At 49.7% G+C, this 16,944-nt stretch overlaps 1 protein-coding gene across 1 annotated transcript in view; it reads left to right on the forward strand.

Moving 5' to 3' along the window:
• The first annotated feature begins 8,878 nt into the window (after positions 1–8,878).
• Positions 8,879–16,944, forward strand: part of FBXL5 (F-box and leucine rich repeat protein 5) — a 47,505-nt gene continuing 39,439 nt past the window's right edge. Inside the window, exon 1 of the mRNA XM_075544513.1 lies at positions 8,879–9,048. Within this exon, the coding sequence (XP_075400628.1) occupies positions 8,965–9,048 (84 nt within the window). The 5' untranslated portion in view covers positions 8,879–8,964. The remainder of the gene's footprint in view (positions 9,049–16,944) is intronic.

A 16,944-nucleotide genomic window follows, 5' to 3' on the forward strand; every position in this document is an offset into this window, starting at 1 on the left:
TTCTCACTATGAGGATGAGTCATCTTTGAAGCAGGCGCAGAGAGAGAAAGCCCAGGACCATGGGCAGAAGAGCACATTAGAGATCTCTGTGTGCAGCGGTGGAGGCTGAGGCCAGCAGACCATGAGACAGAATGGAGAAGCAGCGCCCGGACGATGAAACTGCGAGGAAGAGCAGCGGCCTGGCTGGCTTGCATGGCCCATGGAGACAGAGAGGCTGAGGACTGGGCAGAGACTTGGCTGTATCCTTAATGATTGTATATTTAGCATTTTCTGATTCTGGTTGGTGGTAACCTGTTAGCTTCCCTAATAAATTTTCTTCCCCTTGAGTATTGTTTGGAAATTCTGTGTGGTCATTGCAACAAATTGTCGAACCTATCATGAAAGTGCCATGAGAGAACAACTGGGGTCAGGTTAGGTAATGGAGGTCAGAGGGTGGAGGCATAGCTGACCTTTGCCTTGTGGCAACAGGGAAGCCAGAGGAGGTCAGATATGGCCCCCAGGTGATTTATTGCGATATAGTTTTCAATCACTGATTTTTCAGAATTAGTTCGTCAGGCCTTTTTTGAAGACATATCTTGGTAGACTTGAACCTTTTACCTTTTGGTGAACAGCCAAGGACCTGCACAGTTCGTACCACTCAGGGATTCCTAATGGAATCCAGAGGACCGTAATCTAATAGGAGTAGGGTTGGTACATCAGAGCCACCAAGACAGAGAAAGGAGAGCCATGTGCCCAAAATTGTTTGGGACTACCAGAAGCTGGGAGACACAAGAGAAGGGTCAAACCTTGCATAGCCTTCAGAGGAGCACGGCCCTTCGGGCACCCTGGGTCTTGACCTTTAGGTTCCAGAAGCGTGAGCCAACAATGCTCTGTTGTTTTGAGCCACCCACACTCTGTGACGCTGTGTGACAGAAACCATTATCCCCGGGAATCAAGAAATCAATATACCATTATGTCCCTGAATCAAGAAAGTACCATACCATTATACCCTCGAGTCAAGCTGCCTGCCGCAGCACCTACAGACTGGCTCTTTCACCGACCGAACCAAACTCCCTGTCATCACATCAATATCGACAATTTGTGCCCCCACAGGACAGGGTAGAACTGCCCTTGTGTGTTTCTGGGAACCACTGGTGGTTTTGAACTGCTGACCTTGCAGCTCGCAGGCCAACTTGTAATCACTATGCCATCAGGCTTCTTTTTACTGACTGCCATAGGTAATACTGGTAAGTGGGTTAGGCCTGTGATTTCAAATGGGCTGCAAACCACAAGGTCCACAGTTCAAACCCATCAGAGGCTCTGAGGGAAAAAAGACAGGGCTTTCTACTCCTGAAAAAAGTTAGTCTTGGAAACTCAGAGGGGCAGTTCTGTCCTGTCCTGGAGGGCTGCTAGGAGTGAGCACCAGCTCGAAGGTGGTGAGTGTTTCATTTGTTGTTTTTGCCATTTCAGCGTTCTTTCATCTGTTTTTATAGCTGACTCCTCTTGGGAAAGCGCTGTGCCTCCGAGTTGATGTTCTCACCAGTCATGCATTCCAGGGCACTCAAAAACAAGCGTTGGCCATCCCCCAGAGAGAAAGTTATATGTAGATCCTTGTAATTGGTTCCCCCTTTCCACCCCACCTTCGTTCCACCCTCCCAGTATTGCCACTCTCAGCACATATCCTGAGGGGTTCATCTGTCCTGGACTCCCTGTGTTTCCAGTTCCTATCTGTACCAGTGTACATCCTCTGGGAGACGTCAGACAGTGTAAGCTATGACAAAATAATAATTTATAAATTATCAAGGGTTCATGAGGGAGTGGGGAGCAGGGAGGGAGTGGGGAAATGAGGAGCTGATACCTAGGGCTCAAGTAGGAAGAAAATGTTTTGAGAATGATGATGGCAACAAATGTACACATGTGCTTGACAATGGATGGATGGATGGATTGTGATACGTGCTGTATGAGCCCCCAATAAAAGATTTTTAAAAATTTGAGAAAAAGGAAGTTAAAAAAAAAAACAAGAGTTGGGAAATACTGTAAGAGAAGCTTAGTGCCACCGTTTACCTGTGCCACTAGGGAGTGATTTGGCCCCTACCGTTTTCGGTAGCTTGTAAGCTTTCAGAAAGATGAGTGCAGAACAGCGAGAAGTCTAGTCATCAGCGTCATGTCAAGATCTCTATGCTGAGTGTTCTCTGCTTGCTCCATGTGACTTGTACAGTTTCCTCTGGTGGTCGGTGTCTACAGTGGTCTGTTGGAATCAGTCAGCTCCCACCCAACAGAAGGGATGGTATAGAAAAGTCATTAACCCAAGGACCTGGGCCTCAATACCAGTTGCTAACCTGCTGGTGTTGCAGTAACTTTGAAAGATACCATAGTGATCAATGACTTCCTTCAAAGGCCAAGGTTCAATTTAAATCACTCATTTAGTCTGGCCGATCAGATGATTAATTGCTACAATACTCAGCATATGGGGCTATTGTTAACAGCTCATTTGAAGGGCAAAGTGACCCACAGGGCTTATTTTTTATTACTTTACGACGTCCATTTTGTCATCTTAAACACACGTCCTGAAGTGGCCCGAGTTCAAAGTGGCTGTTCATCTGACCATACAGCTTCAAATTCTGGGTTCCCACGAAATTCTGCATGTTGGTTTGACTGGTTTTGTAATTATTCGAAGTTAAAAACAAGCTCAATCTAGTTTTATGGTAGGGAAAGGCACAGGCAATGAAAGTGAGTGAAAATGGAGGGAATTACAGAAAGCCACACCGATGGTTCTGTCTTTATTCAGTAGGAGGAGCCCTGGTGGCACAGTGGTTACATGTGGGGCCGGGATCTGCTAGGTCAGCAGTCCGAAAGCACTAACTGCGCCTCTGGAGAGGGATGGGGCTTTCTACTCCTGTAAAGTTATCCTCTGGTAAACTCACAGGGGCAGGTTCCACCCTGCTCCTATGAGTTTGGTTTTGGTTTGATTTATTCAATATGTATGTTGAGTACTCACTGCGTACTTGTGGAAGAAAAATGAGGCCATCGGCTCTGATGAAAGTATACAATCCTAGCAAGCCAGAAAGCAGTCCTCTAGGGTCGCTGAGTGGGCATCCCCCCACCCACAGCAGTGGGCTTGGTGTAGGATTTTAACTATGCCCTGAACACTGTGCTACATGCTGGGGACAAGACAAAGCGTGTGTCCTCTCATGAGCTTATGCTTCCGCGTAACTGGTTCCTTTGCAGGTCTCGCTCTACATCCCCAGGGGGCTGGGGTGACAGGTCGACGTGAAGAAAAGGAATAGGAGGCCCACAAGGACATGCCTTCTGAAGGATATATATATATTATAACATTATACATATTTATGTCAGCCACAAAGCCATAGAGGAAGAGCAGAGAAATAGGGAGAGGACACAGAGAGCTTGCAAGGGATTGTGTCCCTGAGGAAATGGGTACAGGAACCCTAACTCCAGTATCTATAAATACCAGGCAGTTTGAAGTTAGGGACTTTCTTCTGTCTGTCAATGACGTCCTAACAATGGAGGGTGGTTTGATGGCTGTAATTCTTAATAATTTTTTCCCTTCCTTCTTTCCCTCCCTCCCTCCCTCCTTTCTTACATGTCTGTCTGTGGCACTGCGGTTTCTTTGGTGCTGTTGTGATCAGTGATGGGATTCAAATAATTTAACAACCGGCTCACTGCTCTAATGACCGTTTTAAGTATAAAAAAGATACAGCAAAAGGTAGTTTATCTTTTTAAACAGTTACTACTTAAATAAGAACAATCAAAGAAGTATACAAAGCTAGATTGTTGTTTTAAAATAGTAATGAAAAATGGTAAATACTATCTAACCCCCCCAAATGCATCATTATTTAAGATAGTTCCATATGGCTTCTTGATTGGCATCCTCACTTGCAATATTCCTGAATTTCATCCAAGTGTCATTGGCTACGTGGTTTTTCCCTAACCATGTTTCCATGGTAGGAGTAGGAGCCATTCCTTCCTTTAGCGGTAGGCCAATTAGGCAAGAGGCATTGCGTCTGATATATTAGAAACAGGTGACTTCTCTTCCCTGAACATATTACACAACATCTTAGAAAACCCCCTTCCCGCTTCTGCTGAACTCACAGCAATGGTTCTGACAGTATTTTTAGCTCTTTGAGCCCTTTCAGGAATTGCATAATTTACTCCTAAGAGCTCATGGGAACTTGGAGTCCGAACACAAAGCCAAAACGAATGGCAGCGTGTCACCCTCTGGTTGTTCGGCACTTTTTCTCTTCTACGTTTGTTTCCTGAAGTAACAAATGCAAGGGAATAAAAAAATGTAGTATTTCATCAAAAGTATGACAAGTTTTATGAAATGAATGGCACATGAAATAAATCGCATAGTTTCGTTTATTTTTTCTATACCTATGGACGGACATGCTGCTTCACAGATGAAAATTAAAAAACAGTAAGGGAAGTAAATTTTCACATTGGGGGCTGCTGAACTGGTATGAACTGGCTAATTCCCACAACTGAAGCTGTGCTGGGGTCTATCAACAGCCAGCTGTTTCTTGACTTTTTACAATGATGGTTCATGCAATATTTGTCCTATGGGAGATGGACTTATTTCACTAGGCATAATGTCCTCCAGGTTCATTCAAGCTCCGTGGTGTTTCCAAGATTCATTGTTACTCTTCCACGCTGCATAGCATTCCACTGTGTCTGTACCATAGTTTGCTTTATCCATTCTCCCATTGATGCATATTTAGGCTGTCTCCATACTTTTTCTTTTTTTAACTATTGTCAACAGTATTGCTATGAACAGTAGCTCCCTGCCATTGAGTCAATTCCTACTCTCATTGACCCTCAAGGACAGAGTAGAACTGTCCTGTGGTTTTACAAGACTGTAACTCTTTACTGGAGTAGAAAACCTATCTTTCTCCCAAGACTGAACATGGGTGTGCATGTATCTATTTTTGTGTTGTTCCGAGTTCTCTAGGACGTAGAACAAGTAGTGAGGTTGCTGGGACAGGTGGTATTTCCTTTCCCAACCTTTAAAGGAAACACCAGGCTGTTTCCTCAGTGGTTTGCACCACTGTGGAGTCCCACCTGTGGGGTCTGAAGCGTCCAGTCTCTGTACTCTCCCAGCAGTTGCTGGTCTCTGTAGTTTTCAGCTTGGCTATTAATGGGGTGAGAGGATAGCTCATGGCTGATTGGAATGTCTCGAGTGACTAATGATCTCATTGCGTTTCTTCACGCTTGTTGGTCCTCTGAATGTCTCCTTGGGTGTAATGTCTGTTCACATTCTTTGCCAATTTTCATTTGGATTAGTTGTCTTTTAGTTGTTTGAATCTTAAACTTTTTTTTTAGCCAGTTTAGAAATTAGCCCCTTATTTGATATGTCATTGCTGACAGTCTTTCTAAGTCTGTGGATTCTCCTGTTACTCTTTTAGTGATATATATTGATGTACATGAGCGTATATATAAATTGATGTACATAAAATTTTTAGAGGTTCTGGTCATGTAGTTGGAAGAAGTACAGCCACTGCTCCTCAGCAGCAAGGATGACATGACTTTAGCTCCTGAACTATGGACATATTGTCAGGAGAAACCAGTCCCTGGAGAAGGATATCCTGGTTGTTAAAGTGGAGGAGCAGTGAAAAAGAGGAAGACCCTTGACAAGATGAATTTACAGTGGCTGCAACAATGGACTCAAGATGCCAAGAGTTGTAAGAACGGCACAGTATTTCATTCTGTGGCACACAGGTGTGCTATGAGTTGGAACTGACTTGATGGCACCTAACAACAGAGCCCTGATGGCATAGTGGGTTAAGGACTGGTCTGCTAATAACAGGACTGGTGGTTCAAACCTACTAGCCACTCCATGGGAGATAGCGGTCTGCTCCCATAAAAATGTATAGCTCTGGAAATCCACAGAAGTTCTGTGCTATAGTTACTAAGAATTGGAATTGCCTCTATGGCAGTGATTTTTGGTTTTTGTTGGATAATTTTTTTTCTTAACAGCAAGTTTGTCTTCTGATATTTGTATATTTGCAATTATACTTGATAGTGAATTTATACCATGTATAAATTTTGAAGGTTCTTGATATGGCTCTCTTGTACCCCATCTCTGCAACTACCACAACCTAATTGGGTGGGAGGCAAACGGAACATGCGTCATCACACTAACAGAGGGGACTGGTGGGGCATGTGTCACATTAATGGAAGGGATTGGCCAGTTTTCATTACCAACCCCCTGGCTATAAGGACGAGAGGAATCTGCGAAGCAGTAGCAGAGAGCAGACTTTGGAAGAGTATGTCCAAGTTCTTTGTCTCAAGTTGGGGAGGCTGCCGAGACCAGCTGCATCAGTCAGACTGTGGCACAGAGACTTCTCATCTGGCCTGAGACTATGGGACTGCAGGACAGAGTGAAATGGCTGGCTTCCTGGCCCAATGGAGGGAAAGGCTGAGGGCTCGTGCGGCTGAAAGGCTAAGAACCAGAGAGAGATTTGCTGCTGGCTGAGGAGACCGATGACTGCATCTTTGCTGATCCTGACTTGTGGTAATGTATTAACTTCCCAATAACCCCCACTAACTAGAGTGTTGTCTGTGAGTCCTGTGTGGTGACTGCAATGAAGCAGTGACCCTAGAAGAGATATAGTGGTGTGGGACGAACAGCTGCTGTCAGACCAGGTCAAGGATGGGCTGTGGAGACATGTGATTCTTGTCTCGTGACAGCAGGGAAGGCATAGGTCAGATAGATCCACCTCCACTGTTCATTGCAGCTATCTCTGAGAGGCCCAAGCCGCCAACCTGTGCGTTACCAGCAGGGTGCCTTAGTGGTTTGTACCACCAAGGGATTCTGAGACAAGGAACAGGGTATCGAGGGCCTTCTGTTATCCTTTTGTTTTCGAGTTATCCGACTTCTTCAGGACAGACACCTTTCCATCTCTCATAACTATCACAGTGCCTCGGAGAGGACACTATTGCCACCACCTAGGTCATATGGCAAGATTATTCGCTAGGGGACCCGGGCAACCAGCAGAATGCCTTCTTCTAGATGTAGGTTCCACAGTGGTAAGGTGAGGACAACAAAACCACTTCACAGACCTGTTTGACTGAACAAGAATAGTTAACAGGCAGAGCTTACTGGTGCCGTCCTTATTCTGAACATTGTCTTAATCCTGCAAACCCGTCGTTATTGTCTCAATTTATACACGAGGACCCCGAGACACGGAGAAGTTATGTGGCCCTGTCATACAACTTGCTGGGTGCCCCGAGTCAGTGCTGACTCGTAGGGACTCCATGTCCAACAGAAAAGCCCGCCCCACCCTGTGCCATCCTCACCCACTGCTGCAGCTACTGTGTCCAACTCTCTACTGGGGGCCGACCTCTTTTCACTGCCCTTCTCCTTGACCAAGTGTGAAGTCCTTTTCCAGGGTCTGGTCTCTCCTGTCAACTCATCCAGAGCCAGCGAGACCAACTCTCGCCTGCCCCTCTGCCCCTTGCCTCTAGGGAGCATTCTGGCTGTATTTTCCTCTAAGCCAGATTTGTTTGTTCTTCTGGCAGTCCATGGAATGCTTAATAATTCAACGGCACAATTTCTCTTTGGGTATATCTTATTCATTGCCTTTGCACGGATAAAAGGCGATTGAAAATACTATGGGGTGGGTCAGGTGCACTTTAGTCCTCAAAGTGACATTTGAGCAAAGATAATATAAAAGTAGTAACTGACAAGAAAGACCAGGCCCGTCTCTTCCTGAGTTTGTCCTGTTCTTCCAAAACACAAGTTGACTGCCAGCAAGTCCACACCACAAGCCTAAGCTGTCCCGGGAAGTTTCCAAGACTGTAACTCCGTATAGGAAAAGCAAGCCCGACCTTCTCCGGCCCTCCGTTTACTGCGCAATAAACAGCACACAGTAAGCTGAGAAGTAAACCGCTCTACTGGCCGGACGCGCTCCCACATCCCTCGCACCAGAGCATGTGTTGAGTGTTTACTGACTGACCCTCAAGCCCTCCTGGGACTGTGCCAGAGATACACAGGGGCGAGAGGCTGGGGCACAGCATGTCTGGTTCCTGTCTTCGTTAATCAAGTAACAGTCTTCCCGGATTCTCACCTTCGATGGTTTCTTGACTTCTCTTTCAGGTCAACAGACCTCCGAACAACTAACCAGGGTTGAGCAGGCGCCCGCCGCAGCCAAGTGACCTTTCTCTCCGCAGTAACTTCATTAACCTTTCCTTAGCCCGGGCCTTAAGGAAAGGAACTTGGACTTAGGTACCTCTGGGCTGGAACCTTCCGAGATAAGCCCCTTCTCCAACCTCCAAGACCCATGTGACCTGCTCCTGACCCCGCGTTCCAGTGCTGGAGGTGCATTCCCGCGCCCAGATCCCCAGGAGACTCGGTTGCGCGGCAGGGGCTTTGGCGGTTCCCCGGGGTCCTCGGGCCCGCCGGGCGTTGCCGGGAACGTCACTGGCACCCCTGAGACCAGGCCCGCCGATGGGGTCGCCGGTGGCACCGTGCTCCGGGTGCGTGGCTAGTTCCCGGGGCTGCCTCCTGGGAGTGGAGAGCGGGGAAGCCCAGTGACACCCAGGGCACCGGCACGGCTCCCGCCGCAACGCCGCGGCCATTGTACTCAGCTCCCTGGCCCGCAAGCCCCGTGGGCAGGGCGAGCGCGGGAAGACGCGCCGCCCCCCTGACAGCACCCCCAGGGAGCGCTGGGGAACAGGCGGAGCAGAGGCAAGGGTGCGCTGCGAACCCCCGGAGGATAGGAGCGGAGCCCGCGCGCGCGGGCGGGAGGGCGGGGAGACGGCGACTTGGCCAGCGCGCCGGGTCACGTGGGCCGCGCCACCGCATGGCGGCGGCCGCGCGTCCCCGCGTTTCTGCCGGCCGGGGCGCGCGCGCCGACGGGGCGGGCGCATGCGCAGGGGCGCGCGCCGCATCTGCCCCGCGGCGAGGGTGTCTATGGAGAGGCGGAGGCCGCGGCTGCCCAGGCGGAGGCTGAGGCAGCAGCCGCGGCGATGGCGCCCTTCCCCGAAGAGGTGGACGTCTTCACCGCCCCGCACTGGCGGATGAAGCAGCTGGTGGGGCTCTACTGCGACAAGGTAACGGGGTGCTGCGCACTCGCGCCCCGGGCGGCGCGGAGGAGGAGCCGGTCCCTCGGCGGCCTGGCCTGCGCGGCGCCCGCAGCCCCCGGGGCCGCCCGCGCTGCCTGCGCCGCTGACAGCGACGAGCCTGGGCCGCCCGCCGCCGCCGCGGGCCTCCGGGAGTCGGGCCGCGCTGGAGGCCGAGCCCTCGGGACCGGCGGCGCCCCTGCCCGCCGTGTCCTCCCGCCCGCCGGCCGCGGCCCCGCGCCCTGCCCCACCAGGAGAGCCAGCCCCCTTCCCTGGGCACCCCGAGCTGCGGGGGGCACCCCGCGCCCCGCCTCCAGCCCGTTCCGGGGTGCTCGGAGGCTTTGCAGACCCCCACCCCTCCTCCTTCCGAACCCTCCGCCGATTCCGGCATCCCCAGCCCCCTAAGCCCGTCGCGATCTTCCCGCGCTCTCACGGGTCAGCCTGGGGAGAAAACCTGTGTTTTGTGGCTTCAGAGCCTGTAGGAAGCCTTCCCAAGATGAATTTATGAGCCCTGCTTTCCGGGCATCTGCGATGGCCCCGGGGCAGCCCCTGGAGAGTGTCTGTAGGGGCAGCGCCCCGGGTGAGACCCTTTATGGGCGCCCATACAAAGCTGCGGGGGCGAAAGTTGTTCGGACTTTGAGAAGCTCCTTTGGCAGCGTGGCGGGGCCCGGGCCCAGCGGCCGGAGCAGTCTCGCGCTGGGGCCCTGGCCGTTTTGCACGTAATGGGAAAACGACATTACAATGCCACACGTGTGCCCAGTTCGTGTTGGGAAGGACCCATAGACAGCCGGGGAGCTGGGCAGGCCTGTGTTCCAGGTCGGTAGGAACCCCTAAAAAGCAGTTGAACGACTGTTATGTAAGTACAAACTGGTTTTTCCGAAATTCTATGCCTTTAAGCAGAACCACTATGGACACCTCCCCACCAAAAAAAATGTAAAAGAAAAAGAGGTACCTTAGCCCCTGGAGGTGGCAGGGTGGTGCCTGCTGTTCAATGTAAACCCCCACCCCCAATGTAAAGCTGCAACTGAAGCCCCTGAGGGCGAGTTGCCAATCTCACACAGCACACACACCAACTACTCCATTTTGAAAATAAAAAAAATTACCCGATGCAGATGTGGGTGGAAACAGCAGGACTGTCTGGGACAGCAGGTCTCACCCAACCATGGCTGCCCCTTAGAATCACCCAGGAAGCTGTTAACATCCTTGGGCCCAGCGCCCTGGCACTAGGCTGCCTGAGGATGGGACCCCATGAGCAAGTGTCTTTCAAGGCTCTCTCTCCAGCTGAGCCAAGTGTCTGTGGAAGCCACACCAGAGAGAGCTACTCCCCAGCCCAGGGAGCATTGCTGAGCAGGGAGGTGCAGGCCTGGCTTGTTGGACTTAACTGTTGGGTCCTGTTTTCATGCCCTCTCCAGTCAGAGTTGAGTGCATTCTGACAGCACTCTTTAATTGCAGGGAAGAAGAAATGGGTGGGGTGTGTCTTCTCTTTATCTTAGATCAGGGAGAACTTGTTAAGGGGCTGCTTGAATGTGACCTTCATCAGATTTTCAGATGATGGTGACCTTAAGGAAGAGCTGTAAGAACCACAACTTGAGATTAATCACAATTTAAGCACTGGACTCACTGCCATCTCATCCTTTATGACCCAGAACTGCCCCTGTGGGTTCCTGAGGCCGTAAACCTTTACAGGCATAGAAAGCTTTATCTTTCACCCTGGGGCTGCTGGTGGGCTCAAACATCTGACCTTATTTTGCAGTTTTGGAGAAGCAGAGCACTATTTTGGTGGATCTTTGGGGCTTGAGAACACTTGAACAGCTTTAGAAAATGGGGTTGCTGGGAAAACTACAAGACAGAAAAACAATGTCGGAATCAAAGTTCCATTTGTTAAGTCATCTCTCGTGGCGACACATTTTAAGGAAACGCTTTCAGTTTGAAATTGCACAAGTCAAAGTGATCACCGATTTGAAGTTAATTTGTATAGTTAATGAGATCACTATTAGGAAGATAAAAAGCTCAATCTTCCTGAACTGATCACAAGGTGATTAAAATAAGGGGGGGGGCAATGCCAACCTAGGAGTTTGAACCCTGCGTTTCTTTCTGACAGCCATTGGAAATCTCTCCTAGAGCAAGAGAGAAAATTGAGTATTTATTTTATGGCCGAATGTTTTTAAGGAATAAGAGAATGACTACCTGGCCTGCTTGGTTTTTTTGTTTGTATTCAGATATCATCTTACATCTTGTAAGTGTTGGACTGTTAACTACAAGGCTGGCAGTTCAAACTCACCAGCTGCGATGAGGTAGAAAGAGGAGGCTGTCGGTTTCTGTAGATTGACAGCTTCACAAACCGTCTATAGGGTCACTGTGAGTAAGAATTGACTTGATGGCAGTAGGTTTGTTTTTGGTTTTATGCTTTTGTTTCTATGGGCCACGGGTACACACCCCAATGCAACAGTCAAACTTTACTAGACTAGAATGACCTTGTTTACACTCCAACGAGGAAGGTGCAGCCAACATGCTCCTTCGAGGCAAGGCTGGCGAGACACATGTACTTTGGATGTGTTCTTAGAGACTAGCCCCTGGAGAAGGACATGATGCTTGGTAGAGGGGCGGTGGGAAAGAGGAAGGCGCTCGACTAGATGGATTGACACAGTGGCTACAAATGATGGGCTTAATCATAGGAACAACTGTGAGGATGGCGCGGGACTGGGCATTGTTTCATTCTGTTGTGCACAGGGTCGCTGTGCATTGGAACTGACTGGCACCACCACCAACAGGAAGGTACCGAGTTTGTTATTCCACCGTCTCCTAAAATGGACCTGGGCTGCTCAGCGATTTTGAAAGTCGGTGTTAATCTCAATGTCCAGTATTTCTAAGCACGCTGTATTTTACAAGTACCCAAGTCACTTAAATATATTTAGATGAGCTTAGAGAGAGCAGCGCAGTACTATTCTGTTGCCTGAGGCCGTGTTTAAAACTGCTTTGTAATACTTAATTTAAAGCGTGGCTCCTGGACTACCTCCCAACATCTATCAGGGTTCTAACCGCTGTATCTGGACAGCAGTCTTTGAGGCAGGTAAGGGCAGTATGTTTCTGTTTTATGGCTGGGAGCTGGTGGGCCCAGGAGACATCATCAAGGCCAAGGCTGTTACAGGAGCAGGCAGTAGATAGATTGAGCTAGAAAGCCAAGTCAGGGTTATGACCCCTCACCTATGTTGGGTAGCTTGAAGCTATGAGAGGTTGTGAACGGGTTATTTGGGGGAGTGGTCTGTGACTAGATCTTTCTACCCCCTCCACCTTCCACACATGGGTGGTTTCATTGAAAACTTGTATAGTGTGTTTTTCCTATTCACCCCTGCTCCTCAGAAGATGAGGTGGTGACAGTTTTGCACACGGGCCCATCTGTGCTGGGATGGATCGGTGAGAGGGGTGTCTGGTGGTGGGCCCAGCACCACTGAATGAAACGCTACCTGATTGGTCACAGTCTGCCTCTTGGATGGTCGTTTGTGGATCGGGCCACGGTGAGGGTGAGCCAGCGGGCTTTATTGGCCCCATGTTCAGAGGTAGGCCTCCAGGCCTATCTTCCTGGTTCACCTTTACTGTGGCATTTCCTCTGAAACATGCTGAGTAAGTGTCACTCAGCAGCCTGTGTGGACACACACCGGCTGGGGGGGTGGGGGCGCGGCAGACAGGTGAGGGTCACTGGCTGGGACTCCATCCCAGCTCTCCAGCCTAGAAGGTGAGATTTCTCCCATGGGACCACTGCTGACCCCAGGTGGGGTGTGTGTGGCCCAAGCAAAAGAAGGCAGGCTGGCTGCTCTCTACAAGTGTGTCAGGAGAAGTGTGTCGGGGTGGCGTGGCTGGGCTCCCAAGCACAAAGTGGGAGGGGTAGTTTAGGATCTCCAGAGCGACAGAATTCCTGCGTGGGGGCTCGGCTCTGCTCTGCTCAGGCTCAGAGCGCCCTGCTCTTTACCTCTGCAGAAACCAAAGTGTGTTTTATGACTCAAAATCTGGGAGGGACATAGACTCAGAAAAAGAAAGGTCTAATTTTAGGGGAATTCATTTTGTTTCCAATCATTTCTTTGTACCCTCGTGGAAAGACTACTGAAGTGGGAGCCGAGAGAGGGAGGAGAACGGGGAATTGGGTTTGAACTAGCTGCTGACATTTTTTCTTGTAATCCTCCCTGGAGCCCAGGGAGGCAAGTTGGATCCCTGATTTAAGACGAGGAAGCAGGCTTAGTGGTTAAGTACCTTGCCCAACTCACTCAGCCTGTAATTAGAAGGCGAGAGCTGTGCTCTCATTTCAGGGTGGTGGCTTGTCTTCCTTCTTCAGCCCATGTTTCGCTGTTCTCCCAGGGCCGGACCTGCTGGGTACGAGGAGTAGGCGGAACAGCTAGCTTTCCAGGGGCGCTGGTGACGGCAGGCTCCCAGGTGCAGTGAAAGCATGGCCGGCCGAAGAGGCGCCAATTCAAAGCCCCTTTCCAGTCCTAATATTTGTGTTTTCGTCAGACTAGGGATCCTATCAGTCTTTGGCCAAAAGGTCAGATCGCTGTCCCTGAAGTGGCGTGCAGTTTTGGGGGCATTGGCTGGGAGTGAGGCTGAAACAATTTAGGCGGCAGGGTGTCTCAGAGACAGACACCTCCCCACCCCGTCCCCCTACCCAACCGATGGTTACTGAGCCGATTCCTACTCCTAGCTAGGGTATCCCAGCCAGTAAATCTGCATGGGAGCAGGCAGCCTCCTCTTTCTCCCAAGGAGCAGCTGGTGGGTGTGAACTGACGCACAGTGACCCTAGACCGGAGGCTGTAGAATCTAGATCTTTACAGGAGCAGCCAACCTCGTCTTTCTCATGTGGAGTGGCTGGTGGGTGTGAACTGGTGACCCTCAGGGTTAGCAGGCCCATGCTTGATCCAACGTGCCACCAGGGCACCTTCTCTGAGACAAAAGTCCATTTTGAGTTTTTCAAATCTCAGACGTTACCATTCTGCTGTTGACTGAGTCTGTATCCTGTTCCTCGTAGACGTTGCCACGGCAGCAGAGCTGATAGGTCCTTTAGGAAACTTGATGCCTTACTCTGTTCTTGGCTGTCAAGTCATGGTGACCGAAAGGGGAGAGTAGGCCCACTGCGTAGTGTGTCCTCGGCAGGAATCTTTACGCTAGGCCACCTGGTGGTGCAGTGGGTCTCAGCTGATTTACGGCAAGGTCCGAGGTTCTACTCTGCCAGCCTCTCCATGGGAGCAAGATGAAACCAGCTTCTAGGAAAACCCACATAGTTTTCGGGCCCTTGGTGCAGTGGGGTCACGGTGGGTCTGAATTGGCTCAGAGCAGTGTGCATTGTTGCTGGGAGCTCACTGCCAGGGCTTTTCTGTTCTTGCTGTGCAGTGGGTGGATCACCCAGTGCCTCACCATTGAGTCCCAGAGCAGCTTACTTACTTAGATTGTTCACACAGTGCCCTAGGACCCATGAGTGGACCATGAGATCCGTTAAGTGGGTCAGAGCAGCCTGGCACAGTACGAATGGGCGGGAACCACGGGTTAGAGGGGCAGTTTCCCAGAATGTGGCCCCAGGTGCATGTTTGCAAGGCTGGATCGCTGTGCATTTCATGCTGAAGGTCATGGTCCAGAAAGATTGAGACACCCGGTTTTGGAGCAGGGCTGCTGACCTTTGGGAGGACCTGGTGGTGCTGCTGTGGGCCTGTCCGGAGCATCCTCGGCCATGTTGCCCAATCCTTGCCCTTAACCCCCTAGATATCTTTGCCTGTGACCTCCAAAGTATCCTCTGGACCTTGCCAAATGTCTCCTGCTGTGTGTGTGTGTGTGTGTGTGTGTGTGTGTGTGTGTGTGTGTGAGAGAGAGAGAGAGAGAGACTATCTGAGAGAGGAAAAGTTGTGTGTATGAGAGCAGGAAAGTGAATGTGTTTGAGAGTGTGTGTGTGATATGAGAAAGTGTGTGTGTGTGTGTGTGTGTGTGAGAGAGAGAGAGAGAGAGAGAGAGAGAGAGAGAGAGAGAGAGAGAGAGAGAGAGAGAGAGAGAGAGAGAGAGAAAGGGCGGGGGAAAGTGAGTATGTGTAGGGGGTGTGGGGGTGGGCGGCAGGTGACATGACTCCTGGATTAGGAAAGGTAGTTTGGTGATTGGGACAGAATTGTTTGTGAAAAGAACACAAGTATTAGAGTAATAGAGATTTATTGTTTGAGGTGATTTGGTGTTATTTCATTTCTTCAAGCCTCATTTTTCTCATCTATAAAGCAGGGATAATGATAATCCCCATTTTATAGGATTTTAAAGATATAAACCATCTCTAGCCACCCCACACCCCTGGTATAGGTGCACAACGTTGGCACCTGCAAGTGCTATGCATTTGTTTTTGTTTGTTTAAAACAGCTGTTTTCAACCTGTGAGTTGCGACCCCTTTGGGGGTCGAATGAAGCTTTCATAGGGGCTGCCTATGACCATGGAAAAACATATTTCCAATGGTCTTAGGAACCAAGACACTGCTCTTCTGTCCGTCTCCAGGCAGATCCACCCACATGCAGATAATGCTGATCTGGTGAGAAAGAAGCTATCTCAACCTTCACACTGACAGTCCCTTTTTACGAATACTGTCGCAAAATGTAGCAATATAGTTTACTGTTTTATATTAAGACTGTTACCCATGCTACACCATGCTTCAAGATAAAATTTCATTTGTCATTAGAAATAAATATTTCACAATATATAATTACATATTGTTTTTGTGATTCATCACTATGCTTTAATTATGTTCAATTTGCAGCAATGAAAATAACATCCTGCATATCAGATGTTTACATTACAATTCATGACAGTAGCAAAATTGCAGTTATGAAGTAGTAACAAAAATTATTTTATGGTTAGGGGTCAGCACAACCTGAGGAACTGTATTAAAAGGTCTTGGCATTAGGAAGGTTGAGAACCACTGTTTCAGAACTATTCCTACCAGTGGTCAGATGGGTAAGGAATCTGGGGGGTTTCTCTCTGTCTTGTCAATAATCACATTTATATATCTGAAAATCTTTGCTGAGGGAAACACAGTATTTACAGACCAGAGGAAGAAACGAGTAGACAAGGAGCCCGGGTGGCACAGTGGGCTTCCCCACCAGCTGCCCCTTGGGAAAAGGATGTGGCGGCCTGCTGCCCAGAATCCTACTCTGCCTTCTGGGGTCACCTTGAGTCTGAATAGACTAGACAGCCTAGGTTTTGCTTTGCTTTTTGTTAGTTCTTTGAGAGACTTTTCAGAGTTAAATTACATGTGGTGTTTTAACCAATCCTACTGAATCGCCTGCCTTCTCCGTACCAGGGTAAAAGCCATTGTTCTCAAGTGGAGAGAGACTGAATTGGCTGGCGTCTTTCGCTGTGGGCTAAAGCCAGTAAAGGTGCCAGTGCAGTCTAAGCAGGGCTGAGGCCTGAAGGGGCCCAGGTGGCAGCCATACAGGCTCAAAGTTCTTGTCTGGGTCTGACCATGTGGGTTCTTTCTGTGCCATGAGGCATGCTGGTTGTCCTGGGCGGCAGTCATGCTTGTAGACAGTGCCTCATGGGGTGTTTCTCAGCCCAGACCAGTGTTTCTGACCCCATTCCAGAGTAACCAGGGTTTGGCCCCACCTTGCTCTGGTGGGCCCTCATTAACATACCCTCTATTAGCAAACAAGGTCATCTTTTCAGGTACAGGGCAGGACTTCATACTTACTGGGAAGGTGGTTATACTCCATCCCTTATATGTTCTTTGCATTTGATTACTCCATCTTCACAAGCAGTCTATGAGGGGGTATTCTCAATCCGCTGCCATTGAATCTGCGCAGATCATGTTGTGAGGTGTAGGCGATTGATTCAGACTCCGAGAGCACCTACGGACGACAAAACGAAACACACCCGCTCCTA

The sequence above is a fragment of the Tenrec ecaudatus genome, chromosome 3 (genome assembly GCF_050624435.1).
Source record: "Tenrec ecaudatus isolate mTenEca1 chromosome 3, mTenEca1.hap1, whole genome shotgun sequence".
Taxonomy (NCBI): domain Eukaryota; kingdom Metazoa; phylum Chordata; class Mammalia; order Afrosoricida; family Tenrecidae; genus Tenrec; species Tenrec ecaudatus.